The sequence below is a fragment of the Hyalella azteca genome, unplaced genomic scaffold, assembly GCF_000764305.2.
Source record: "Hyalella azteca isolate HAZT.00-mixed unplaced genomic scaffold, Hazt_2.0.2 contig14896, whole genome shotgun sequence".
Taxonomy (NCBI): domain Eukaryota; kingdom Metazoa; phylum Arthropoda; class Malacostraca; order Amphipoda; family Hyalellidae; genus Hyalella; species Hyalella azteca.
The window spans coordinates 79389-104272 of record NW_025944763.1 but is presented as its reverse complement, the minus strand read 5'-3'; the positions used below and the strand labels follow the sequence as shown (position 1 = coordinate 104272).

The 24884-nt window shown below is 38.7% G+C and overlaps 2 protein-coding genes across 2 annotated transcripts; one reads left to right on the top strand and one right to left on the bottom strand.

The window, feature by feature from the left end:
• The first annotated feature begins 1458 nt into the window (after positions 1–1458).
• On the top strand, positions 1459–5456 carry LOC108666275 (WD repeat-containing protein 70-like). Its single transcript, XM_018153110.2, has 3 exons — positions 1459–1737; positions 2046–2159; positions 3464–5456. Exons 1-3 carry the CDS (start codon positions 1548–1550, stop codon positions 5182–5184), a joined length of 2025 nt encoding a protein of 674 aa, XP_018008599.1. The 5' UTR covers positions 1459–1547; the 3' UTR covers positions 5185–5456.
• Positions 4425–20629, bottom strand: LOC108666273. Its single transcript, XM_018153109.2, has 14 exons — positions 20426–20629; positions 15112–15264; positions 14712–14863; positions 13648–14419; positions 13377–13454; positions 12263–12409; positions 11337–11438; positions 11099–11203; positions 9730–10965; positions 8992–9180; positions 8518–8627; positions 7762–8034; positions 6411–6576; positions 4425–6167 (listed from the first exon to the last, which is right to left on the bottom strand). Exons 2-14 carry the CDS (start codon positions 15262–15264, stop codon positions 6024–6026), a joined length of 3627 nt encoding a protein of 1208 aa, XP_018008598.2. The 5' UTR covers positions 20426–20629; the 3' UTR covers positions 4425–6023.
• Positions 20630–24884: the final 4255 nt, after the last annotated feature.

Here is a 24884-nt window from a genome sequence, read left to right as displayed (position 1 = left end):
GTGGGGTAACTCTGGACAGTCCACCGACACGGCGTAAAACTGTTTTAGTAGCCAAACTAATTGGAATATTGCAAAACTAAATTTAGTGGTGTAAACGTCAACATTTTTCCTATCTATGTAGTATAAAAGAAGTTCAAAATACTACATTTACTAGCTTTGAAAAATTCCTGAAAAAATGATGAAAAATGATATTTTTAAAAGTTACTTCCGCTAAGGTCTGTAGTAAGAAAAATATTTGCCGTATTAAAAAATTTTGCTTATAAAAAAGTTGCAGACAAGTGTCAGCATGAAAACTTTATTTGCAGAATTTACATACCTCAATCCAAAAAAAATGATGGCCATTTCCGCACGGCAGGGCTACTCGGGACACCCCCCCAGGGCTATTCGGGACACCCCCAAAAATGCATTTACAGTAGAACCTCAGTTAGCAAAGGCTCCAGTTGAGAAAATAATTGATTAAAAACAAAGAATATTGATTACATTCACCTCGCTCAGCAAAAAATATTTCACTTATCAAAAAATGAGTGCATCATTGGTCATCACAAAATTGTGCATAGAATGTCATATATAGAATGAAAAGTAATTGACCTAAACTATGATTTATTTCTCCAAAACATATGATGGTTGTCACTAAAACATTCCTTTCTGTTTCAGGTGTGTTTTTCACAATCTTTTTTATAGTAAATTCACTTAACCCAATTAAAATGGTGTGAAATTACAAACTGTCCGGTAAGCTTACAGATACAGAAAAAATGCTATAAGGCTGCTGATATGAAGCTTGCAGTGGGCAAGGTTGTTGTAAATGCTCAATGGCATGTTCATGAATATGGTAATATTGCATCAATAATACAATAATATCACATCAATAATACGGTAATTAATGTATATGCTAATATCATATCAATAAAGGAAAAACAAGTAAAAATCACAGAAAATGTCATTTATTCTTCCTCTACATCATCTACAATGAAAGAGGAGCACTTCAGAGTACTGTTAGTAATGGATGAGTACTACGCTCTGCATGCTTCAAATGTTTTAAAATGAAGTTTTATTCCAAGTGTCTCGAGTAGCCCTGTTCGACAGGGCTACTCGGGACACTTTTTTTTTTTGCTTCTGGCACCTTACGAATAGCATAAGGAATTTTTTTGACAATGCCATTCGATAGCCCTCACAAAGAGCTATAAAATAAGCCTAATCTTGTTTATGAAATGTTTCATTGTAAGAAGTTATTAACAAAAAAACGCTCAAAACTGTCCCGAGTAGCCCCGGTTGACGGTACTTGCACTGTAGATCTAATACTTATCTTGTCTAAAAAAATCACTCTCAATTAACCTTTTCTTGGTGCAATCTAGAGTGCAATAAGCCACAACTAACTTTTTTTGCTGACTACGTACTCCTTTTAAGGAGTGCCTTGATTTCCCTTCTACATAATTTAATCAGCTTTATTTTCTCCACCAGAGCCCTGCCTTTTAGAGATTCATTTTTTCATTGTTCACATAGATGAACTTTGTTCTATTTTGAGTTACAATTTCATTTGACAATTAACAATGAAGAAAAACAAGATTGCTTTTGGCAAAATCAGTTTAGCCATTAATACAAACGTAGAGAAATCTGAAAATAGTGGCAATACTGTGACAACTGCTTTTGGTTCATTTGGAAAAAAGTTGCCATCGCCTAATAAAACTGAAACTGTTCCATTGGAAGAGAATGCAGCTGCTGATGAGACATCTGAAAAGAGTGAGTTTACATCAAAGGGGCTGAGAATTCTAACTAAAAGCTATTTCCAGTTCAAGTAATTAAGTCTTTCTTCCAATTAGTCATGAAAGTGAACAAATATGCTTACTACATCACTAAGCAGCAGAGATATACCTACCTACTGATCTAGTTGATTTCATATCTTGAGCTCTTTATTGTACAGTAAATTGTTAATATCTCCTTGAAAAAGTCTCTGCCTATGAACAAACTTTATTTACTTTTTTTAATTATCATAAATAATTTACCTTTGCTGTTGTTCACTCACTTGTCACTTCCTGTCTCTTCCTCAGTGGCTGCTGCTATGGGCTTTGCAGGATTTGGCAAGAAAGCAAGACTGTTTGACTTAGAAGAGTTGGCTGAAAAATCTAGAAAGGAAGCAGCTGAGCGCAACAGAGAAAATATTGGTAGGTAACTATTTTGTTGTATAATTTATCATTAATAATATACGTTTAAAAATTACTTTTTAAAGACAACACTTCCAAAGAATCCAGTGTCTCCAATCTTACAGATGTACAATGAATTTCTCATTTAATTTTTGAATATTAAAAAATTTAATTTTTCAATTTTTTTAATATATAATTTTTTTTAATAAATAAATTTTTTTCAAAATTATTTATTCTATTGATTCAGGCATTGCCTCTAACTTCACACAAGTGTGCAAAATTTCAGATCAATTAGACAGGTAAAAGTGTGTCAAATATCAGTTATAAGATTTGTAGCTGACAAAATTACTTTTTCAAATTTTTTAATATTGAAATGATTTTTTATTTTATTTTTAAAATCATTTATTTTGACATTTGATTTATGCATTGTCTCCAACTTTACACAAGTGTGCAAAATTTCAGATCGATACGATAAGTTGAAGTGTATTAAATTTTGATTACAAGATTTGTAGCAGACAGACAGACAGACAAACAAACAAGAAGTGAAGTTAAAGAGAAGTGTTGTAATAATAATAATAATAATATGCGTTTAAAAATTGCTTTTTAAAGACAACACTTCTGAACAATCCAGTATCTTGGATGTTACACATGTACAATGAATTTCTAATTTCGTTTTCAAATATTGAAAAAAAATTATTCATCGAATTTTTTTAAGATATCAAAATTTTGTAAATTTTAAAAATTATTTATTCTGTCAATTGATTCATGCATTGTCTCTGACTTTATGCAAATGTGTAAAATTTCAGATCAATTGGACGGGTCAAATTGTGTCATATATGGATTATAAGATTTGTAGGAGACTAAATTATTTTTTTAATTTTTTTTTTAATGTTGAAAAATTTTTTTTTTTTTCAATTTATAAAATAATTAATTCTGTCAATTGATTCATGCATTGTCTCCAACTTTATGCAAGTGTGCCAAATTTCAGATCGATTGGACAGGTAGAAGTGTTTTAAATATCGATTATAAGATTTGTAGCAGACAGACAGACAGACAGACAGACAAACAAGAGGTGAAGTTAAAGAGAAGTGTTGTAAAATTATGAACACCTTTGCATTTTTTTCAAATTAAGCTGGTGTTACAGCTACAAATTTCAATTTGAAAGAATTTGGAGTAGCTGTGGAATAGATTCTAGTTTTCAATTAATACTTTCATCTCATTATTTGTTTATATGTTTAATGTTATTAAATGTTATTAATTAATGTTATTAATGTTATTAATCCTTCTGTTTGAAGTTATCCATTTTACTTTTTTCTCCATTGCAGAGAAACTTAGTATCCAGAGTTCAGACGGTATTGGTGAAGTCTCTGGTAATAGTCCAAAAGAACCAAATAATGAAGATGTAGCAAGTGCTGAGGATGTCGAAGACGAGGAGCTCATAGGTCCTCCATTACCTCCAGAAATGCTTTCAGAGAAAAACAGCATCAAAATTTCAAATTCATCTTCAAAAGAAAATCAGGTAGATATTGCTGGCAAAGAAGTCGTTTCCGATGCTGATGAGGATGATGACGACGACGATGGTCATGGACTCCCTGTATCTCACGAACTTCCCCTCACTCACGGCACCAAAGCAGTCTCGTCTGTGACCATGGATCCTTCTGGATCTCGGCTGGTTTCTGGCTCTATTGATTATGAAGTCAAATATTGGGATTTCCAAGGCATGGACGTTTGCCACGAGTCTTTCCGTAAGCTTTGCCCTTATGACGGATACCCAATCAATGCGGTGGACTACAGTTGCACTGGTGACAAGGTGCTCGCCGTGTCAGGGTCTAGTCAGGCTAAAGTATACGACCGTGACGGTGCCGAGCTGTTTGAGTGTGCTAAGGGAGATATGTACATCCAAGATATGGGTAAAACTAAAGGTCATGTCTCAGGCATAACTGATGCATGTTGGCATCCTCGGGATAAAGAAGAATTCTTAACAAGTGCACGTGACGGGACGTGTAGGATATGGCACACCAGTAAGCCTTCGTGTCAGAAGCACGTGATAAAACCACGATCTGCCATTGGCTTGAAAGCAAAGCCGACTACGTGTTGCTACAGCCATGACGGTCTGACAGTCGCTTGCGTGTGTGATGACGGCTCCATTCAGATGTGGGATCACAGAAAAAGTTACGTTAACACAATAGTCAATGTTCGTGACTGTCACACGAAAGGAACCAATACCAGTTCTATATGTTTCTCTTATGATAATAAATACTACGGCACTCGAGGAATGGATGATACTCTAAAATTGTGGGATATTAGGAAAACAAGGAGTGCTGTTTTTACCGCTACTGGTTTATTTAATCGTTTTGACATGACTGATTGCTTATTTAGTCCTAATGATCAACTTCTAGTGACCGGTACTTCAATGAACAAGGGAGATAAGAACGGGTCCCTATTGATGTTCAACAGGAACACTTGGAATTTGGAACATTGCATGCCAGTTGGCGAGAGTCATATAGTGAGTCTCTTCTGGCATCCTCGTCTAAACCAGATCTGTGTGGGCTGCGGCGACGGCAAGATTCGTCTACTGTATGACCCCATTCGATCTCATAACGGTGCGGTGCTAGCGGCAGGCAAACGTCGCAAGCGTGTCAAGGATGGAGGCATTGTTCTGTCGCAACAAATTATCACCCCACACGCCCTACCAATGTTTAGAGAGGAGCGCCACAAATCCACGCGCAAGTTAGAGCTCAAGGATAGGAAAGATCCCGTAAAATCGCGTCGTCCCGACCTCCCTCTTGGAAACGCAGGTACGGGCGGAAGAGTCACCTCGGGAGGTTCAACGCTATCTTCGTACATCATACGCAATTTGGGCTTGCAAAACAAGAAAATCGAAGATGATGAAGGTGATCCGAGAGAAGCGCTTCTCAAATATCATGACTTGGCCAAGAATGATCCTTACTGGGTATCACCTGCTTACGCCGCTACTCAACCTAAGCCCATCTTTAGAGAACCAGACGAAGACGAACAGCAGAAGAAAAAGCAAAGAACGGAATAGAACTTAAGCATATGCTCGCAAACGGTGAATACGTTGCTGGGCTAGTGGAAGCTTGCAAATGTAGGACAAAAACATTAACACACTTACAATTAGTTAAACATTTAACAAACTTCGTACCTGTCAGTGTTCATTCTTATCATACATGTCATGTTGATGCTAAATTCTGCGTACGTCTGTCATTTCTTGTACACCCACATGAAATTGTGAAAGAAGATATGCTGTATTATTAATGCGATGATTTTTTCAAGTTCATTATTAAATTCGCTAAGTTAATACAACTTGTTTATTTGGCAAAATCGTACTATTATATTATGAAAAGGGCTACGATACAGATAGATAAGTTTGAACACTTACGTATATGGCACAGCAATGGTTATGATAACACTCACGGTACTCGAGTATTTGATTAGCGGATACGATAGTTGTCTGGATAATATATATTTGCTCGACATTATTGTTCAAGATTTTTACCTATTAACACTCAACGGTTAATATGTATACAATAAATGCCACATAAAATATAGTAGCCTTACGATTCAAGCACTTAAGGTTGATAAAGGCTGAACAAATGTGAGGGCATCAATTTTATAAATCTCGAGCGAATGACAATCGTTTTTTCGCCAAAAATAAGCCGTTGGGAGACATTTAATCTTGGTCAAATTGTCTTGCGTTTTTTATTTACACAACTAGCGTATATTGTAACGCACCTCGCAGGAAGCGTACAATGAACCTTCCCTAAAATATCCATATTTTTTCGATTCAGATGACAAATAAGCTATTAATTGCCAAGTCACCTGCTGTTGAGACCTGCTTTTTTGGGCCGCTGTCAAAATCATTTTTCAAACTTCGTTGCTACTCTTCAGGTTTGTTTCGTCATCATTGTGTTCACTCCGAAACTGTATTTTAGGATCAGTGGAGAACTCGACCACACCGGGGACATCCGTTTTTCGATAATCGTTCGGAAGCCTCCTGAAACTCGAGTCCTGAAAAATACGATTATATTGAGATTCTTGTTGATGAGTAGATTCTGACTAAACGAAAAAGTATTACTCCAAGATAGTTTTGGTCATTCTACGTTGGTGACATACTCCACATTTGTTGGTTCCGATCAATCCCTACACCTTGTCCACAAGTGTGAGGAAAGTGGATTTTCGAACGTTGAGGACAATTTTGGTCACTTTATGTTGATAGCATGCTTCCAATTTTTTGGATCCGACTAATCCTACCTTGTCCTCGGGCATGAGGCGAGTGCTGTTTCGAACGTCGAAGGCCTTGATTAATTCATTCTTTTGAATACTTTCGAGTTGTCCACTCTGCTTCTTTGGAGCTTTGATCGAAAGATTGGAGGAACCGTGTATCTCCTGGTCAGTCGTCAGTTTATTTTGCAGGCTTCTGTGGTAGTAAAATTTGATTAAGCATCGAAGAACAAATAGCAATACCTTATCCTCTACACGTTCTTCAGTGTAATCAATGAGAGGCCGTTTATTTACGCCCCAAATAATCCGAAATATTTTTTTTTACTCGGAACAAATTATAATTTCAATTCGATACCCGTCAGAATGAATAATAGAGGATTTTATGCAATTTAAAGTAAAAATTAGCCATAAGGCCTGCCTCATCATGTCAACAAATTCAAATCAATTCCTTACTTAAAGCCTAACGACGTACCTACTAGAAAACATAGGACAATTGTAACAGTTTGAAAGACATTTCATAATCCATTCAAATAATAAGACAACATTTCAAACCCTTTCATCTGGTCGATAGCAAAATTACCTCGCGGGACTTTTTTTTCAAGTATTAACACGAAATAATTACGAAAATACATGTAAAGCGAATCAATAAACAATCAATTAATCGATAAATTGCAGTTTGTGAGAAATAAAACAACAGATATGTGCGTAGCAAAAAAAAAAGGGAATTGAATCACTTTCGAGGTACACGGAAGACGTCTTTCTGACCAGCAGCTGCGAAACTAATTATTAGGAGCATTAGTAAAAAGATTAAGGCTTGTAATAAGTTAAAATTAAGAACGATTAACAGGTCACATCCATACATTAATTTTGAATGTACCAGAAGCTCAATTTCTTGATTTAGTTTCGAATACACACGGATCTTCTTAGCAAACGGTTTGAATTGAAGCTCCGTAATGGAAGATTAAACACTAGGTCTGTCAATCAGCGCCATACCATACCGGTACAGGGAAAGCAATACCAGTAGCAGGGTTAAATGCCTACTCGCATTGTGACAAGCTGAATAATATTGAATTTAATGTACAAGTACGTATAGTTAAATGTTCGAGATTTTTCAACAGACTGTAACCAAAGCGTACTTCTAAATAGAATTAATAATTTTTAGATACCCGGATGACTTTCACGTTGGCATTCTAAATAAGGCCCATCCAGAATAATTTCTTCATCAAACCATCTGAGTCAACTCGTTAAGTTTATGACCATAGGAGAAAAATGATTTATTACACCGATGATTAGTCCAGATATGAACAAAACAGAGCTATTTCAGCTGTTCAAAGCAAAAAAAAAAAAAACAATGAGACTCGAATAAGAGCAGATAACGAACTTTTTTTCCGCGTAGTAATGAACAATACTTCCGCGTGCTTCTGGTGCAACGCCGATCACATTTCTAGAGAATTCATCGTCGTTTAATTTCTGTCTAGACAATTTCTGGTCGTTTTCTGCATGGTGGTCTGCTCTTTCCACGGACATACTCTCCATTGTCTGAATTACACTTCCTACTCGCTGTAGCTCAGAGAAGTTCAGCATAACAGTTGACTTGTCATGTTCTAGTCCCACGTCGTCAAGTCTACTCGTCTCCGTGCAGGCATCTGAGTGACTGGAAAGACTTTATTTTTCTCACTGTGCATGAAATTCAGATCTCATGAGACAAGTGAATTTCTAATTGAAAAAAATATAAATAATTTCAATCACTGATCTTTCAAAGTGTTAAATAATACAATCCAATATTATGACTTTGATAATATTTTGAATCGTATTTTTAATAAAGCCATGGTAAAAAATCCAAATAAACTAAATTTTCCATTTATGGTGAAATCTTTGCCCAACAAGCTGTTTTAACAAATTGATGCGCAATCGTGTTACTTTCTAGCCGCAGCTAGTAAGTGTAAGAGCTTTGCTCAGCAACATTATTTACTGGTCTCTCAATTATTTATTTAGGGGTAAATTCCCACCCGAGCACTAAGGAGAGTTCTTCGACCCAAACGCGCAAGCTGCGACTTTTATACCTATCATGACATGAGTAAAAGATTTTCTTTCGAGCAAAACGCTAAACTAATCTTTCTATAAATTTTTAGTTTACCTATGGAACTTGCGAGATGAACTGGAGGCTACGGAGGTGAATGTGGTCAAGCTGGCACTCCTGAGACTCCTCACCTTCCCAGACAGCTTCTCATACACAGCCAGCCATACCTAAATGAACGCGATATATTTTAAAAGGTATCAGTTTTATATTGTTAGTCCATATAAATAGTGTAAAATTTTACAGTTTTTCTACATACAAAATTTATGTGCGCTTGTGCGAAAGGAGCGAGTTTTTTTAATGAAGAAATGTTGAATGGATAACAATGCAGTACATAGAGCCGAAATTAAACCTCGCGGCGTGCGTTGTGTTCTTAAATTTTGTAATCATTATGGAACAAGTGCATTCGGATCTTCTTTTTTCGAGGCTCTTTAAAATCATCCCAAATATATTTAAATCTGTGTATACTGTCATAAAATAAGGTTTGACGACTTAGTTCTTAAAATATGCATCGAAATTGGATGATACTCGTACCTTCTCTTTCAAGTCGAAGCTGATAAATATTAAGAAGCCTTGCAGTCCATTCAAAACCGTGAATAAATACCAGCACGCGGGCAGTCCTGTGTATGCGGCTAGAAAACCCGTAGTCCACGTGAGTCCTTGGATGACTCCAAGCTTGATGTAGAGCAGCAGACGAATGCAATCCTTTGGCTCCGTCCTTTTCTGCCAAGTGAATCATAGATATTTTAAAGTATTTCTTTACCTATTTATCATGAGCCTTCAATTGAAAATCATGTCACTATCATCGAAGTTTTCAATAATAGGCATTAAAAAATTACTTTTTAACGACAACACTTCTAAAGAATCCATTGTCTCCGATGTTACACATGTACAATGAATTTCAATTTTGTTAATTATTAAAAAAGTAATTTGTATCTTTTTTAATATTAAAAAATTACATTTTCAAAATTAATTATTCTGTCATGCATTGTCTGATTTGTCTCCGACTTTACGCAAGCGTGCAAAATTTCAGATGGATTGGACAGGTAGAAGTGTGTTAAATATTGATTATATAAGATTTGTAGCAGACAAAATTATTATTTCAAAATTTTTTATATTAAAAATCACAATTTTTGAAATTATTTATTTTGTCAATTGATTCGTGCATGGTCTCAAACTTTACGCAAGTGTGCAAAATTTCAGATTGATTGGAGTAGAAGAAGATAAACAACAAAAAGTGAAGTTAAAGAGAAGTGCTGTAAAGTAGTTCACCTGGTTATAGCTTCCTGACTTCGGATTTTCTGGAATTCGTCCATTGTTTTGATTTTTGATACTCTGGGACCTCATGTTGGCAAATTTGGAGTACTTCGATTGCTGATAAATACCGTACGAAGTGGCAATGAATAATGAAACATTCTCGAGTATGATGACGCCAATGGGGAGTAGGAAAAATAGAATAAGTGCATCCCGGTTATTAATCCAACAGAGATTGCCGGCGTTGTATTCCGGTTGGTATTCCGGCATGATGTCCGTGAACTGCACAACCAATGCAGATAAAATCACCAGTAGAGGAACACCCCACGAATAACAGGCATATTTCAAAAATGTTTTACTGCTACCGTCGGATCCTCGATGCACTGCACCTCTGAATGTGATGTACACATCTAGACTCATGACATTCATCCAGCAGAAAGATGCTAGCCAGAAGTAGTGGAGGCTGATGCCAACAAGGATGCATAATCCTGAGTGCCAGTGTGCTTTCATTCCCGTCAGAAGTAGGATGTGAGCCATCAATAAACTGAATGAAAGCGAACATAAATTCCTCCCCGGTAAGTTCCTAATTTTTGGGTACACCCAGTAGATTAATATGTGGGCTGCCAAACACAACACAGATATTACCAACACTACAAAAGTGACAATTTTCTGTGGATGAGTTATTGTGGAGAGGTAAACATATTTCTCATTACACACTAGCAAATCGAAGTTTTCCAGTTCATACTCCCCGAATTTATAAATGTGCTTAGAAGATTTTATGGTCACAGATGAGTCGCTTTCGCTAATACTGTACTGATCCTTAGGAATAGAAATTTTAGGGCAGGAATCATTCAGAATAGAGTCTTCGGATGTGATTGTCAGAGCCTGTCCATATGTCGGTTCTACTGCTGATGAATTTCCAGTTCTGACACATGTACCTTCATTTAGAGTGAACAATCTCCCACACCTGATTTTATGACACACACGATTGACAGGATCATAGAGATCCTGATCGCTGCAATTTACGGACTTGAAATCCATGAGCGTCGAGAACGTTTGAGGGAGTGTAATCAAGCGGTGAATCCGAACGTGGCCTTTTGAAGGCATGCAGGTGAGCTGACTGACGTTAACGCCGTTGCAGAGAGCGCAGTGAGGATTTTTGTACGATATTTTACCATGAAGACTTGTCATGGCATATTGACGGCACTTCTCTCTGTCTCGGTTGCTGGGCCAAGAAGCACTGCATTCTCTTACCTGTAAATTGCAACTCATATTTACAGTTGGCAATTAAATTTTCTTTTGGCTGATGATTATTCACCATGATGAATCCATAAGCATTAAATAATTAAATATTAATGTTTATAACAGTTATTTTTCGTGCTCATACCAGGCTTTGACACTTGTCGTCTATGGAGCAGATTGGCTTCGGGTTGACGCACTGGCGGCCACTGAACTGACCGATGAAGTCGTTTGGTCTCGAGAACTCTTCTACCTGAAGAAATAAACAAAATAGCATACTAATTCAGCCCCGCGTAAGATTTTGAAGCGTAGCTTCATGAAATATTTGCCACCTTATGAATTTAAGACAAGAAGGTTCTTGGCATTTCCTCGAAGTTTAAGATTACCGTAAAGAGGCAGAAGGCTTGGGATGCAGATTTCCACTGACGCAGTCCTGGTCGGTACTTCGCCTTCTGCAAGAACTGCTGCATCGAGACGTCTTTAGGGAACTGCCATTCAAGCCATTGGAATAAAAAACACAAAGTTAGTGTTTGTCTTATGGTTTCCACTTTTCAAACCTTCTGTATGTCATTACTATTAGTGTGATTATCTTCTCATTGCTTCGAATGCTAATTTTTCAGCGTATCATACATGAACATTTTGGAGTGAAAGCTGTTAAAATGATCGTTAAAATCAATTCAGGCTCATTTTGATCCCAAGTAATTCTATTTTTGAATAAATGATTTGCTTATTTTTCATAATATTATCTCGAATAAATAATTCAACATACTTATACAATAAGGAAGTTGGATAAACATGTGAATTTTTTAATGGAAGGCAGCTAATGACTTTCTAACTCTCAGCTCAGAATACATGATCGGCATTAATAAACTTTCATAGGGAAGCCTGGGCACACTGTTGGTTATGTAGTGCTAGAATATATGATATTCCTATAAAAAAATCAAGTTTAATAATAAATTCTAATTATTTTTAAAATTTTTCTTCATGATCGACTTGTTACAAACTATACATTGCCTGTTTGCACGTCTTTTTTTTTGGGGGGGGGGTAATTCCCACTATTTGTTTTTCTGCAGCTTTTGCACCAACCAGTCGCTGCCCAGAAGCCGCCCATGGATTGTGCACCAGAAGTAAAAACAACTAAATTTGTTTGCAACGATAGACAGTCCAACAGCACACAGCAGGTTAATTGCCGTTAAAGGAATCCGAGTGCGTCTCTCAACGAAGGATTAATGAACCCGAATCTAAAGTAGCCAACAAATAATTATCTTAAGATATAACTGAAGCGACAGGAGGATATGAAATTGTGTCTCACGCGTGCACACTTGATCGAGACATTCCAGCGATGCAGGTTGTTAGCATCGTCATGGCACAGAGCGCAGTAGTAGTTGACGTACGTCAAGTTCGACCTGTGCGACGTCACAGGCAAGTCCATTAAGTACGTGTAATTCGTTTCTGCTACCTGTAAGAAAGATCATCATCACCTGTAAGAAGAATAACTGCGAAGATGTCATTACGCCTAATCATTGTTTTGGCAGCACGTTATCCTCACGTTTTACCTCTAGCGCACTTGAATACAGGCCTACTGTTTTTGGTGGGTGTTCAGTGAGCACCCTACATGCGAGCACCCAGCTCACAGAAGCACCTCTTTCGAGTTTTCACACCTGGAGTCTTGGACATTGGTGAAATCAACGTAAACAAGTTTTCTCACTAGCGTGAACCTTGTTTTCCTTACAGTACAGATGTATTTTAAATCATGAGTGAACTCTAGATGTTGTCATGTTGACATCCAGGCATCGAAAATTAATGGCAGTCGGGTTAAAGCCATCATTGAAGATTAGTGCGCAGCACTTCTGACGTAAAAACTTTTATTTATCGTGCTGAACGGCCTCCAGGAACTTGATTCTTTGCATTAAATTATATGCATCGACAGGAGAATGAAATCTAGTTCGGATTTTAGCTAAGCCTATCATTTTGCATACCTACCAGTTAAGTGCACATAAATAAATCGCGTCATGAAAATCGTCCTGTTTACAATCGTAAGTAGCTCGCTTATACACGATCCATCATCTTATTTGGAACGATAAACTCATACTCTATAAAATGTAATGTCAAGGTTTTTTTAATGTTACGACTTACTCGTCTCGCATATGAAAACTAAATCCAAAATTGCATTAAAATTTCAGGTTCTAAAAGCGTCATACAGTAAAATTATGTGATCGTAAAGTGTTTACTGGTCACAAATTCGAATTCATTGCACATTTATGAGTTTAAGAATTATGCAAGAAATTTCATTGTACAGCTCATGAAATTTTACTCGAATATTAATTTATATAAATCGTAATATTTTCATTCATATTTTGAAGTGCAGAAAGTCATTTTGCGAGCATCATAGCTTTATCGTTATTCTAATAATCTGATGGGATTACCGTGCGGAGACATTGTTGTTCCAAGTCCGTGTCCTGATACTTTGAAGGGCATGATCCCACCATGTAGATCCCCGTCATCTGAAACATACATCAAGTGTCATATATTCATTGTGTAGGAAGCTAAAACGATATTTTTTATACTACTACGCGTTGAACGTGTCTTTATCACTTAACCAAGGCCTATAGTGTTGAAATTTGTCACTACAATAGGGTACAAAGATCAACTTTTACTGTGATGCAGATCAAAGCGTCAACTGCACAACAGTCGAACCTGGAAGTCCAGAGCGGCGCATACGAATGATCGACGTTCGGGCAGTGACTGAAGAATAGAACTTGACGTGATACTCAGGACGTCGTGCTCCACGGCGCTGCTCAGGGCGCTAGTCATGGCCTGGGTATCAAATGTCAGGTCAGCACAGCAACGCTTTGTCGGAGAAATAGATGTTGTGAACGACCCTTCTCTATGAGTTTCAGAAACACGAATTTCCTCCTGAATATTGTGTGTCGTGTCAGCATCATGACTCCCCTCAGGAGAACTGAGTGTCGTGTCAGCCGAACGACTCTCTGTCAGGGAACCTGGTGTCTTGTTAGTATCAAGGCTCTCAGTCTGGTAATCTGTTGTCGCGTCAGCAGCACGGCTCTCGGTCTGGTAATCTGCTACCTTGTCAGTAGCACGGCTCCCAGCCTGGTAATCTGTTGTCGTGTTAGCAGCACGGCTCTCAGTCTGGTAATCTGTTGTCGTGTTAGCAGCACGACTCTCAGTCTGGTAATCTGTTGTCGTGTTAGCAGCACGGCTCTCAGTCTGGTAATCTGTCGTCGTGTCAGCAGCACGGCTCTCAGTCTGGTACTCTGTTGTCGTGTTAGCAGCACGACTCTCAGTCTGGTACTCTGTTGTCGTGTTAGCAGCACGGCCCTGCTGTAGATTCAGTGTCAGATCAGCATCACCCAGAGTCGCGCCACTAGCTACGCGCGCTGCTGCTGCTGCTGCGTAGTCGGCGCAGCAGTCGCCGTACAGCAGACAGTCCGAGTCACAGCGGCACGGCCTGTAATAATTAGTTATGGCAAGATGGTGCATGGACAACATTTAACTGTCCATGAAAGCCTTCTCATCAGCTATAAATATAATCCTAGACTTTGAAAATTTCTTGATAACTTTGTTTTATGCCTAGTTTCAGGTATTAAGAGCATCTGTTGGAATTGTAAGACAGCGAGTGAAAGAACAAACGAGAAAATAAGGCTTCAATAACCATGTCATTTGAGTAAACTACCTGTTGGAAACTAATTGCCTATCAATATATTTTCTTCTTTCTGTTAAAAATGTCATCAGTAGCTAACTGGGTGAGGCCGTTGTAGTCGACGTCGGCCGGTTGGTGTAGCAGCAGAGTGTCGTTATGGAAGCACTTGAAGTCCTCCTGACGGCAGTTGAGGAGCTCAGACATCGCTTGCAGCTCCTCCTCCACTTCCCGCCAGAACTCTTCTACTGACTCCTGGAGATTGATAAAATATCGATAAAGTTATTCAAACTTAATGATGATTTTAAAATGTAAGTTCATTTAAGCAGACATTTCGTGATAATGTTACACAGTAGATGATGATTCCTTTGTGTCGTAGCTAATCTATTATACTCAAGATATGTTCAAGCTCGCAAGCAGGAGCTCGAGATATGGTTATTGTATTGCCCTGGCTCTTTATAGTGAAGAATTAAAAAATTATTATTCAAGTCATTTATACGAACCAACAGCGTCGGTTGAGTGCCTTCGAGGCCTGGGGAGCGTTGGGCAGCACACACTCCACCAGAAACCAGCGAATAAGTCACGACTGCCATTAGGGACCTCAAGAGGAAACATGGCGTCCCAGGCTTCCTCGTCCCGAGCACAAGCAATGTCATCTATCGGGATGAAATACTAGACAGATAATTAAACTTCCGGTAAAAAAATCTGTTAAAAAAACTGTTCTGTCGATATGGAGTGTAATTCTACTAATTAATCCCAGTTGAAGGAAGGCGCTCTTTTCAATGAGCAAGAAACACACAAGTCATTATCAGCTTTGTTTACGTGACTGCAGGCTTCAGCTAGCCTTAGATGAGGTCGGGACAACCAAACTCAGCGCCTCCTGCCTCTGTTTAGTCATTCGCCGGCGCACCAGGTCCATCCGATACGTAAATGTTTACGCGTCTAGAAATGCCGCACTTCCCCACAAGTGTGAAGTGTTCTTGCGTGTTTTCTAACAAAATACTTTTATATCACAAAAGGTGCACTTGATTTTATCAATATATAGTTAGACCATAGATGAGACTTAGTCGATGATAATTGACATTAACAGTGCGCGCCATTGTTTGTGAACATTTCTTTCTTACATTATCTGAACCCACTTCATCGAGGAAAAGTGTTCGCTGCTGATCCTAACTGTGAAATTCGGCCATTTATCCAAATATTAAACTAAAATTGTTGTTTAAGCGTTTCCCAGTAATGCAACTCATTGAAGCCGCAGTTCGCGAAAATATCAGAGAACTACGATATCGAGCTATAGTTCCTCACCAGTCACCACCAATATTTTTATTTCCTCGAAATAATGAAGGAACATTTACTTATTTTAAAGTTGCTTGCTACCGTTAAAGTTAATCGAGAGTCAGTCTCCGATGTATCAAGGCTAAGATAAAAAGATAGTGACCAAGTGTCTATTCGTTCGCGTTCTTTGAGCTTGAGCATCCTATATAATATGTCTTTTCGAGCAAAAACACCTCACCTTGTAGTCTTTCGTTGGTAAAATATTAGCAGACCGGCATGTGTTTGCGCTGCTTGCTTGACTGCTTGCGCCTATTATCTTGATTGAAGGCAGTAGGTAAACGACAAGCTTCCGCAAAACTATTGAGCTGCGTCATTATCGCAACGGCCACCAACGGGAAAAAGTGTAAAAAGAGCACGTTTCTCAGATAGGGTTCTCTGTTTAGCTGTTGCATGAAGTTTATGTTACGTTAATTGCTTTGTTCACAACTGTGATTCTTTATAGCCTATCATGTGGCATTGCAATTCCTTTGAGGTATATACATATTTTTGGCTGCTGTTTGTTTAGGCGAGAAGGAACGTTTACACGGGCAGCCGCGGTCTGTCGCTCTTCCTTGAACCTGCAGGCGCAATTTCAAGTCACAGATCAAGTGCATAAGTTAAACTTTCTTCTTATTGTAATCATTAAATCATGCCAACTTTATGATCAAATTTAAAAAAATGACTCAACCATAAGTGCACCGAAAGCCGTACTAATTTTGCAATTAATATTTTCTAGTAAACATTCGCCTCCATCGAGATCGGAATCCTCGAAACCATGAAGACCTCATCTCGAGGTCTTCATGATGGCGCAGGAATCAACACAGAGATATTTTTTCTTGCGAACAATATTTCTCGTGCCACCCTCTGGTCCCAATGAGTTTTAACGATGAATTGCGATCAGCAGGGACAGATGGCTGTCTGGCGACTTCGTTAGCATCGCTGCGGGGCCGCCACATGACCTGATAACGACCACCTGCCTGGGATCGATCGCTGTCCTGGCCTTGATAAATCTATTTCTCGCAGTAAAACAGGAACAGGTTTCTTGGTGTAATGGTGAATTTTCTTTTCCTACTGACGGCTAAATTTTGCAGGGTAACGTTTGCACTGTCAGCATAAATCGATAAGTTTGTGTAATTCCAATGACATTTTCAGCTGGATGCTGAGCAGAGCTACCAGTAACAAAAAAATGAAATCTTTATTTGTGAACAACAGGCGCTGCTGTAGCAGCTGTACTACTTCTAAAAACAGGAGTTGTCGCATATTCTCTTGAAATCAAAGTTTTGAAAAGCAAACGTGCTAGCAGGTGCGGCTATATAACCAAGCAAAAGTTTAGTTTGATGATTCAGAACGGTTTTCAGCTTATTCAGCCAAGAAAAGATCATATACGTATAGAAGCAATTCTATTAAGGTATAAAATCTCTTTGCTAATTGACGGCTGAATGAAAAAAAAAACGAGTTGAAAAACTCCTTTTGGGGCGGCCGGCAAACGTTTTGCTAGTTGAGAGGATGAAAAGTGCTGACAAAAGTGGACGATCAATTATTTCTTTCGTTCTTGGAATGGTAAAACGTAAAAATTAAAACGGAGGATTTGAAGTTGCGAGAGTGCAGTAATTAAAAATGCGTTGACCAGCTGACGAGGGACAGGTACTGATGAAAATTTATTGTAATTCTACCGGCTATTGCAGTTAACATTCTTCTTCTAATAACTGACGGAAACAGATTTTACTAATGGATGAAAATAAACCGGTTTTAATTTGAATGTTGACAGGCGCATTGAACTTTTGCCTCCGATTATGATAGAACATAATGAATTAAATTAATTTTTAAAATCGAACGGCCTATAATATTCCGCGAAATCTCAGCTTAAGAATTACAAATCGACAGGATTTTCATTGAATCATACACTGCAGCCTTACAAACATTAAGCGAAGCCCGAGCGAATAAATCACGGGAATTTGCAGGGTTAGTTTCGTCGATAAGAGGATATTATGCAAATTATGTCAGAAGAAGCCTTGATAAAGCACAACAATGTCAGGGATCTGTACAGGAGTTCCTCATATTTATATAGGTTTTATTACAAGTGTATAATATCCCCAAACGTTAGTGGCTTCTTAGAATAGAAGTATCGGCGTTGAAGAAATAGGCCTATGGCCTGTTGCCGATTCTTGAACTTTTCGTGACTTGATTCACAAGGGATCCGGCCTTTGGAACCCGATCTTTCTATAACTGACGATTGATTGAGATAGCTGCTGGACTTATTGCCTGGTCCGTAATATTGCTGGGCATTTTAAGACTGAACATATGCTCCTGCATAGCTTCGTCTAGTCTGCTTTTGAAGATGTTCATATTCGGAGCGACTTCATGAAGGGCACTAGGTTCATTCTATCTACAAGCTTCACAAACACAACAATCTACAAACAAGCTTCACAAAAGGAACAAATTGCCCGTGAAATTAATGACTGGGTCAAAGGTGCCCCTCCGACGCCCTGCAGCTCAGGCTGCACCGATATCTGACCCCGCAAGCTCACCATCAGCGCGCTGTCAACTGCAGGCTCGTTACCTGAGTTGTTAGTCCAGTCAGATTGGATGATTTTTATAGCATTCAAGCGATTGTTTACTGGAAATAGCAGCGATCAACTATTAGGTAGCATGCAACATGTTGCAGTCATTTTATATCCAGAAATACTGAAATTGCTGTCTTCATATTATAGTGATAGAAATTCCGTCTCAAAATTGTAGTATTTTTTAATGGTCGCGTGGTTGCGGGTAAAATTGATTGAAAATTACAAGGACACTAGATGAACAACAATTATTTAGTGTAGTTTGATAATAGCAGTTAGCTAATAAAGATTACTCATCTGGATGTATCCAAGAACGAATTAACCTGATTCACTCGCATCCTCTGCATCACTAGATGGGTTTACACGCATCTTCTGGAATGAAATATCTGAATGATTGAGGGTGTGTTTTGGATCAAGTTAGTAAGATTCAAGGAAGTACCCTGTTATTTGGACGAGCCAAGGATTCAGTCAAGAAAACCCCTTTAAGCTCTCGCGTTGATAAAGTAATCAAGTTTCTGTGCCGTTAGGATCTCGTTGGTTCCTTATTAATTTATTGGCTTGGTTGGCGAGAAAATGCACTAGATTGACTTTCGAGGCCAAATTTCATTCACAGACGAGAACTAATTGATCTTTGATATTCGGACCCAGGCTACGCAAGTGATTGTTCGAGCATTTAGTAAAGTTTTCCTCTATAACCTCTACCGGCGAATGCAAATGACAAAGACCCATATGGTAATGGACCTCATTCAATAGTAACACGCTGCAGCTAACTTACATCAACTGCTCTCAATTCATCACCAATTAATGTTTTGAATATATGGAACCCCGTATTTAAGAGAATAATTTATCTATAAAATATTGCAGCAAATATTTCTAAAACTTAAAAGCAAGCACAATAAGTCAGTGTTTTTTTTCATTTTTGTCAAATCGCTTACTCAATTTTTATTCGAGAAGGGCACAATAATATAGTTTCATTGATACCCATCGACCTAGCCTTAAATTCTGTATTATAAGCCAACCTTTTACTGAGAATGACAGAAAATCTTTGATTGTTAAATGCTGAGTAGAATAACAGCCGAATAACGAAGTTCTGGATAGAGAAATCTTATGTCCGCAACCGCGTGGCCTGCATATGCTAAAAGAACCGGCGGCCTTATTAGACTCGTCTGATTATTGATCATTTTGTGGCGAGAATTATATTTAATTCGAATTCAATTATTCATTTGGCCCGCGGAGTTAATCGTGGATTTAGTTCGTATGACTTTGCACATAAGAATGTATATAAAACTTTAATCAAGGTTCTCTGGATCACTCCTTTAAGCAATCCGTGGCCTACTGCAAGTACCGAAGCCGATACCTTGAAAGTTCAGAGAGGGATAATGCAATTCTCTGAGAAAACGAAATAAATGAAGTTAATGAAGCGGCTCATTAAGGAGTTCATGGTGTAATTAATGCAATGGTTTATGGTCTACGTTTATAGAGTCGCTCATGTGGTAGTTCATAGATTTCTCCTCGTCCTGGCTGGCCACGTACTGGTTTATAAGATTTTTAAATGACAACAAAATGCAGTCGGACGAGCCAAAAAGCTTTTCGAAGAGTCACGAAAGTCAACATTTGAGTTACGTGCCTCATGTCCAGACGACTCCGTTTTATTGACCGACTAAACAAAGTTTAAAGCTGGTAAACTGTAAATGTCTAATAAAGCCATTGCGGCTTGCAACGACCACTCTGAACTCGTCTCAGATATGTTCATATAAAAACTTTTCCATGTGTAATATTCTGAATAAATTTTTAACATATTACGGTGAACTTATCTGAGCGAGCATATTTACATGACAAATTAATATATTACAGAGAATTTGCATAAACCTAAATAACACCTTACACATCAATTCAAGGAGTTAAACATATCGTAAATTAAAAATGGAGCAAAAATACTTACGTTATCTGTAAAAACTTTTTAGTTGGTGAGAGAATAACGGTGAATATTTGTTGTGGGCTGGAGCGGTTTGCCCCCCAACATCACAAATGATTGTCTATCGTATATTCGAGAAAGTCTCTGTTATAGCCTTGCTGCCTAAAATATAATTGCCGGTCTAACAGTTATCCACAATACTTATGGTATTGACATATTACCTGCACCTGAAATTGGACTGAATAACGAGTTGGAAAATAGCGAGGCACTGCAGCACGGTAAGGGAATGTTTCCCTATCTTCTAGCAGTTTACTCGCTTTCTCCACGGAGTCTCCAAAACTCTGATGCCATATCGCAGCAGATCCAAGAATTAGATGGTAAATAAATTTTAGAGATTAACAAACATTACAGGATGAGCATATTTCTGTCCAGATTTTGCTGCTGGAAACCAACGAAAAGTTTTTTTTATTATCAAACTGTTTTTTCTTCCTGCTGTCATTATTCAGAAATTGAGTAATAAATTAGCAAAAATTCAGTTATATGTATGTAACGTTCACTCAAAATCAGACTCAAGAGGAAGGCTCAAAGAGACCATGAAGATGGACGTTGAGATCAAATACTAGTGTGAAAGTCCTAAAGGTTTCCCCGAAATTGAGTCGTCGTTTCACAAGAATTTTACGATGGCGGCCTGACAAGTCGACCCCGGCACGGCCGGTCAACAGGGGCGAGCCGCAGCCACCGAGCTTCATCATCGAATTTAAACCAAAGAAAAATTTTATAAGTTGATAAATTTTCTCCTCAATCTTAAAAAAGGTGAGAAGTCTTCTATTTTGATAGAAGAGTAATATATATACATCGTTCTTAGAGCAAATTGGCAATTCAATATAGCATTCATGAGCATTTCCTGTCGAAAGTCAGGCGACCGAGTGAAAGTCCCTGAACTCTCGAAACTTTAGTCCTGAACTCTCAAAACTTTTAACGTTCATAAAATGAAATTAATTTATGGATATAGAAGACATGGACAATAAATCGAGAAAGCCGCTCACTATAAACAGGTATCAACGGAATACCACACTTTTAAAAGCTCAAGAATTACAGGATGAGATTTCCAGCAAGTTCTGCTCCTATACGAAAAACAACGCTGTGAGACTGACCCACTACAGGACACTCTCTTTATCAATTTATAAATTAGAGTTTGAAGAAAATAAAAACTAGTATGTTACGATAGAAGCAGTGTGAACGCGATAATACATTTTCACAAGTTCTCATTCTATGAGGGAATCAAACTTGCGGTGAAAATCCAGAAGTCACTTAAAAAATTATTGTACAAACAAGTACCAAGGATCATAACTTTTCGCAATTTCGTTATCATCGTACCGATATCAGTTAACAATACGTGTTTAAAGAAGTGTTCTGCTAAATAAACTGTCAATGTAACTTCAACTCAACATAGGTAATTTCATCAGTTCAAGTAATCATAGTGGAACTCTAAAGTTTAACTGCTGCTTGTCACCACGGAACAGAAACTGTGGTCGCATCGAGGACCACGGCGACAATGCCAACGCTTAATAGCGTCGACTCCAACTGCGATGCAAGCCAAGAGCCTCGCTTGCGTCGGCGCAGAGCCTTCAACTTCTTCACCAGCAACACAGGGATAAGAGCGGGCGTGTTTGTTGGTGGCTTGGTGCTGTGTCTCGGACACGGGATTCGACAAGACAGGAACATGTGTCAGCAAGCAGGTTCGTGTCGTATAAATATTCCTCAATAAGACAGGAGAACGAACAGACATGTTTGTGTCGTACCGTCGCCACGTTCACCGGCAACTCTGGAACTGGAACACGGCACCAAAACCTTTTGGTGCCGTGCCTTTCTTTTGTTCATTTGCAACATTGCGCGGGAACCGGCGTCTCTGTTTGTCGTGGGTACTTTGAACAACAAAACAGGGACGAGAACGGGTGAGTTGGTTGTTGTTGAGTCGTAAATTAGGCTGCTCACAACCCAAGAATGTGAATACGCATGTAAATTGATCAGGTGTCTTGGACACGTTCACCAGGAAAACGATAAGAACGGACATGAGTTTTGGTACACCAATAACACATGAACGAAAATATTTGTTGCCTACTGTAAACAAACATTTTCCAGATACCTTCGGTTCATAATTTTCTTTCCTTCGATCACGTAGCTTCTAACAATTCTACCAATTGCGTGATCGGCAACGAGCCCACTTGGCAGGGCATATCCATGGGCGCTATTAACCGACCTCAGCGTGTGAATTAGTTGTCCATCGAACATTCACGTCAAAAATCAGCCTAATGTGAAAGGTGGACAACTGACAGAGGATGACATACCTAGGACTAAATTCATTGGAAATTAGAAAGAGAGGAATGTCATTCTGTACACAAGGGAAGATAATATCCGGCTTGCCCCCTAACTTTGAACTTGAGACCTTAATTAAGAATAGTAATAACCGAGTAAGAGCAGGAGAGATTATGCCAATTGCGCGTGCACAACCGAGCTACGATCAGTGTCCAACTGTTCATATTATTTGTAATAAATAATTTACATTTACCTGATGTGCGTTACATCCAGAACTAATTTTAGAATTAAATTGGAAACTGCCTACGCACGTTTCTAATTTAACTTTTAGTGTCCATGGCTACGTCCCAGTTTGCATCCACTGAAATTTTAATTCAATTTTTATGAAGCCTCAGTTTTAAATAAGCTAAAAGCAGACAAATGATTTATGTTATTTGGAAACGTTGTTATTTGGAAACAATTTATCAATTATCGCTGCTTCGTCGCCCATCTCGTGAAAGCTGACACTCTGCCTGAAGCCCCTGTCAGCTCATTTTGCGTGCTGACAGTACATGAGTCATTGTCACCTTTTCACGGCCTATTCTGTTTACCACGTTTTTCTTAGCTTCGTGTCGTGTCTGTCATCAAAAATTCAGACCTCAATTTAGAGCTCTTCTGAACATCCCAGAAACTTTAAATTTGGCATGCACGCTTATGCCGCCTAACAATTCAAGATTTGATCATCAGAAATAATATTTCTTAACAAATTGGAAGCCCGTGGTAAAAGGGGCGAAGTCCTGCGGTGGATCAGGAACTTCTTAATTGGGCGACGGCAACGAGTCTGCGTAAAAAACTTTGGGCTGGGCTTTGTTAAGGAGCGGTGAGCCACAGGGTAGCGTCTTTGGCCCCATCTTCATTGTTGCATATATTAATGTTCTCCCAGGTGTAGTATCAAGTGCGTCCATTTGCAAAATGTATGCTGATGACACCAAAGTTTACGCGGCAATAGATCTCCCAAACGACAGAATCGCATTTCACAAAGATCTGCACAATTTAGTGGATTGGGCAGACCGATGGCAGCTTAAAGTACAACGCCGACAAGTGTCATGTGCTTCGTATTGGAAACAAGAGAGAAAAGTTCACTTATGAAATGAGAGAGCATGGCTCAAACAGTGTAACCGTTTTGCAGAGGTCTGTGCTGGAGAAGAATCTGGGTGTGAACGTTGACAGTGAGCTGAGGTTCTCGAGGTACATTGAAAATCTGAAATACAGGTTCATAAGGCGAACAGTATTCTAGGTCTGATTAGAAGATTATTCAAGTTTCTGGAAGCTTCGACAATGAAAACACTATTTGTGGCACTCGGTAGACCACACCTTGAGTTTTGCAACGTTGTCTGGTCCCCCAAACTTGAGAAAGACAAGAAACTTATTGAAGGAGTTTTGAGGCGAGCAACTCGAGTCGTCCCAGGATTTAAGGATGTGGCTTATGAGCAACGCCTGGAGAGGATGAACATTCCTAGTATGGCATATAGGAGAAGTCGTGGCGACCTTATAGAAACTGGCCAATACGCTCATGGCTATTGCCGGAATGAGAATTTATTCACGCTAGACACAGAGGGTATCACCATGGGCCATCAGTTTGCAATAAAGAAACCAAGGTGTGATACTACAGCAAGGCAGAACTTCTTCTTTCATCGCGTGGTTGATCGGTGGAACCATGGTTGAACTAATATAAGGATTGACCCACGGCGATGACGAGTTTTCGCCATTCTGCGCATCTGTGGGCACAAAATGTAAATAGTATAGATCAACACATATACATTGTTTTTGTCATCTTTGAAAGCATTTAAAAAAATTGACCGCATCAAAATGGCCCGAAAAATTCATTTACTGCATGCAGCAATTCTTATTTCAAGCAAAACCGGTGTTACAAATCAGTTTGACATCACGAGGTTACGTCACAAGAGCCAAGGTGACGTTACAGTTGGAATAACAAATGACATCCGCAAGACGCAGCTGCACTTGGGAAAACCTTGTATTAGTTCAACCACGGAAGAAATTTACCTCATTAAATGACCCAACAAATTTTATTTACTCTAAGTAGTCTTATTTAAGCAAAACAGGCGTTACAAATCAGTTTGAATCACACGGTGACGTCACAAGGACCAAGGTATCGTCACAGGTGGAAACC

What these genes read in the sequence shown, in the direction of transcription:
- LOC108666275 (XM_018153110.2), top strand. Translation starts at nt 1,548, where the DNA reads ATGAAGAAAAACAAGATTGCTTTTGGCAAAATCAGTTTAGCCATTAAT. An exon ending in TGATGAGACATCTGAAAAGA is followed by an intron (nt 1,738 to 2,045) that starts GTGAGTTTACAT and finishes TCTCTTCCTCAG; the next exon opens with TGGCTGCTGCTATGGGCTTT. An exon ending in GCGCAACAGAGAAAATATTG is followed by an intron (nt 2,160 to 3,463) that starts GTAGGTAACTAT and finishes TCTCCATTGCAG; the next exon opens with AGAAACTTAGTATCCAGAGT.
- LOC108666273 (XM_018153109.2), bottom strand. Translation starts at nt 15,264, where the DNA reads ATGACATTGCTTGTGCTCGGGACGAGGAAGCCTGGGACGCCATGTTTC. An exon ending in AACAACAATGTCTCCGCACG is followed by an intron (nt 12,410 to 13,376) that starts GTAATCCCATCA and finishes TCTTTCTTACAG; the next exon opens with GTAGCAGAAACGAATTACAC. An exon ending in ACGACAAGTGTCAAAGCCTG is followed by an intron (nt 10,966 to 11,098) that starts GTATGAGCACGA and finishes TGCAATTTACAG; the next exon opens with GTAAGAGAATGCAGTGCTTC.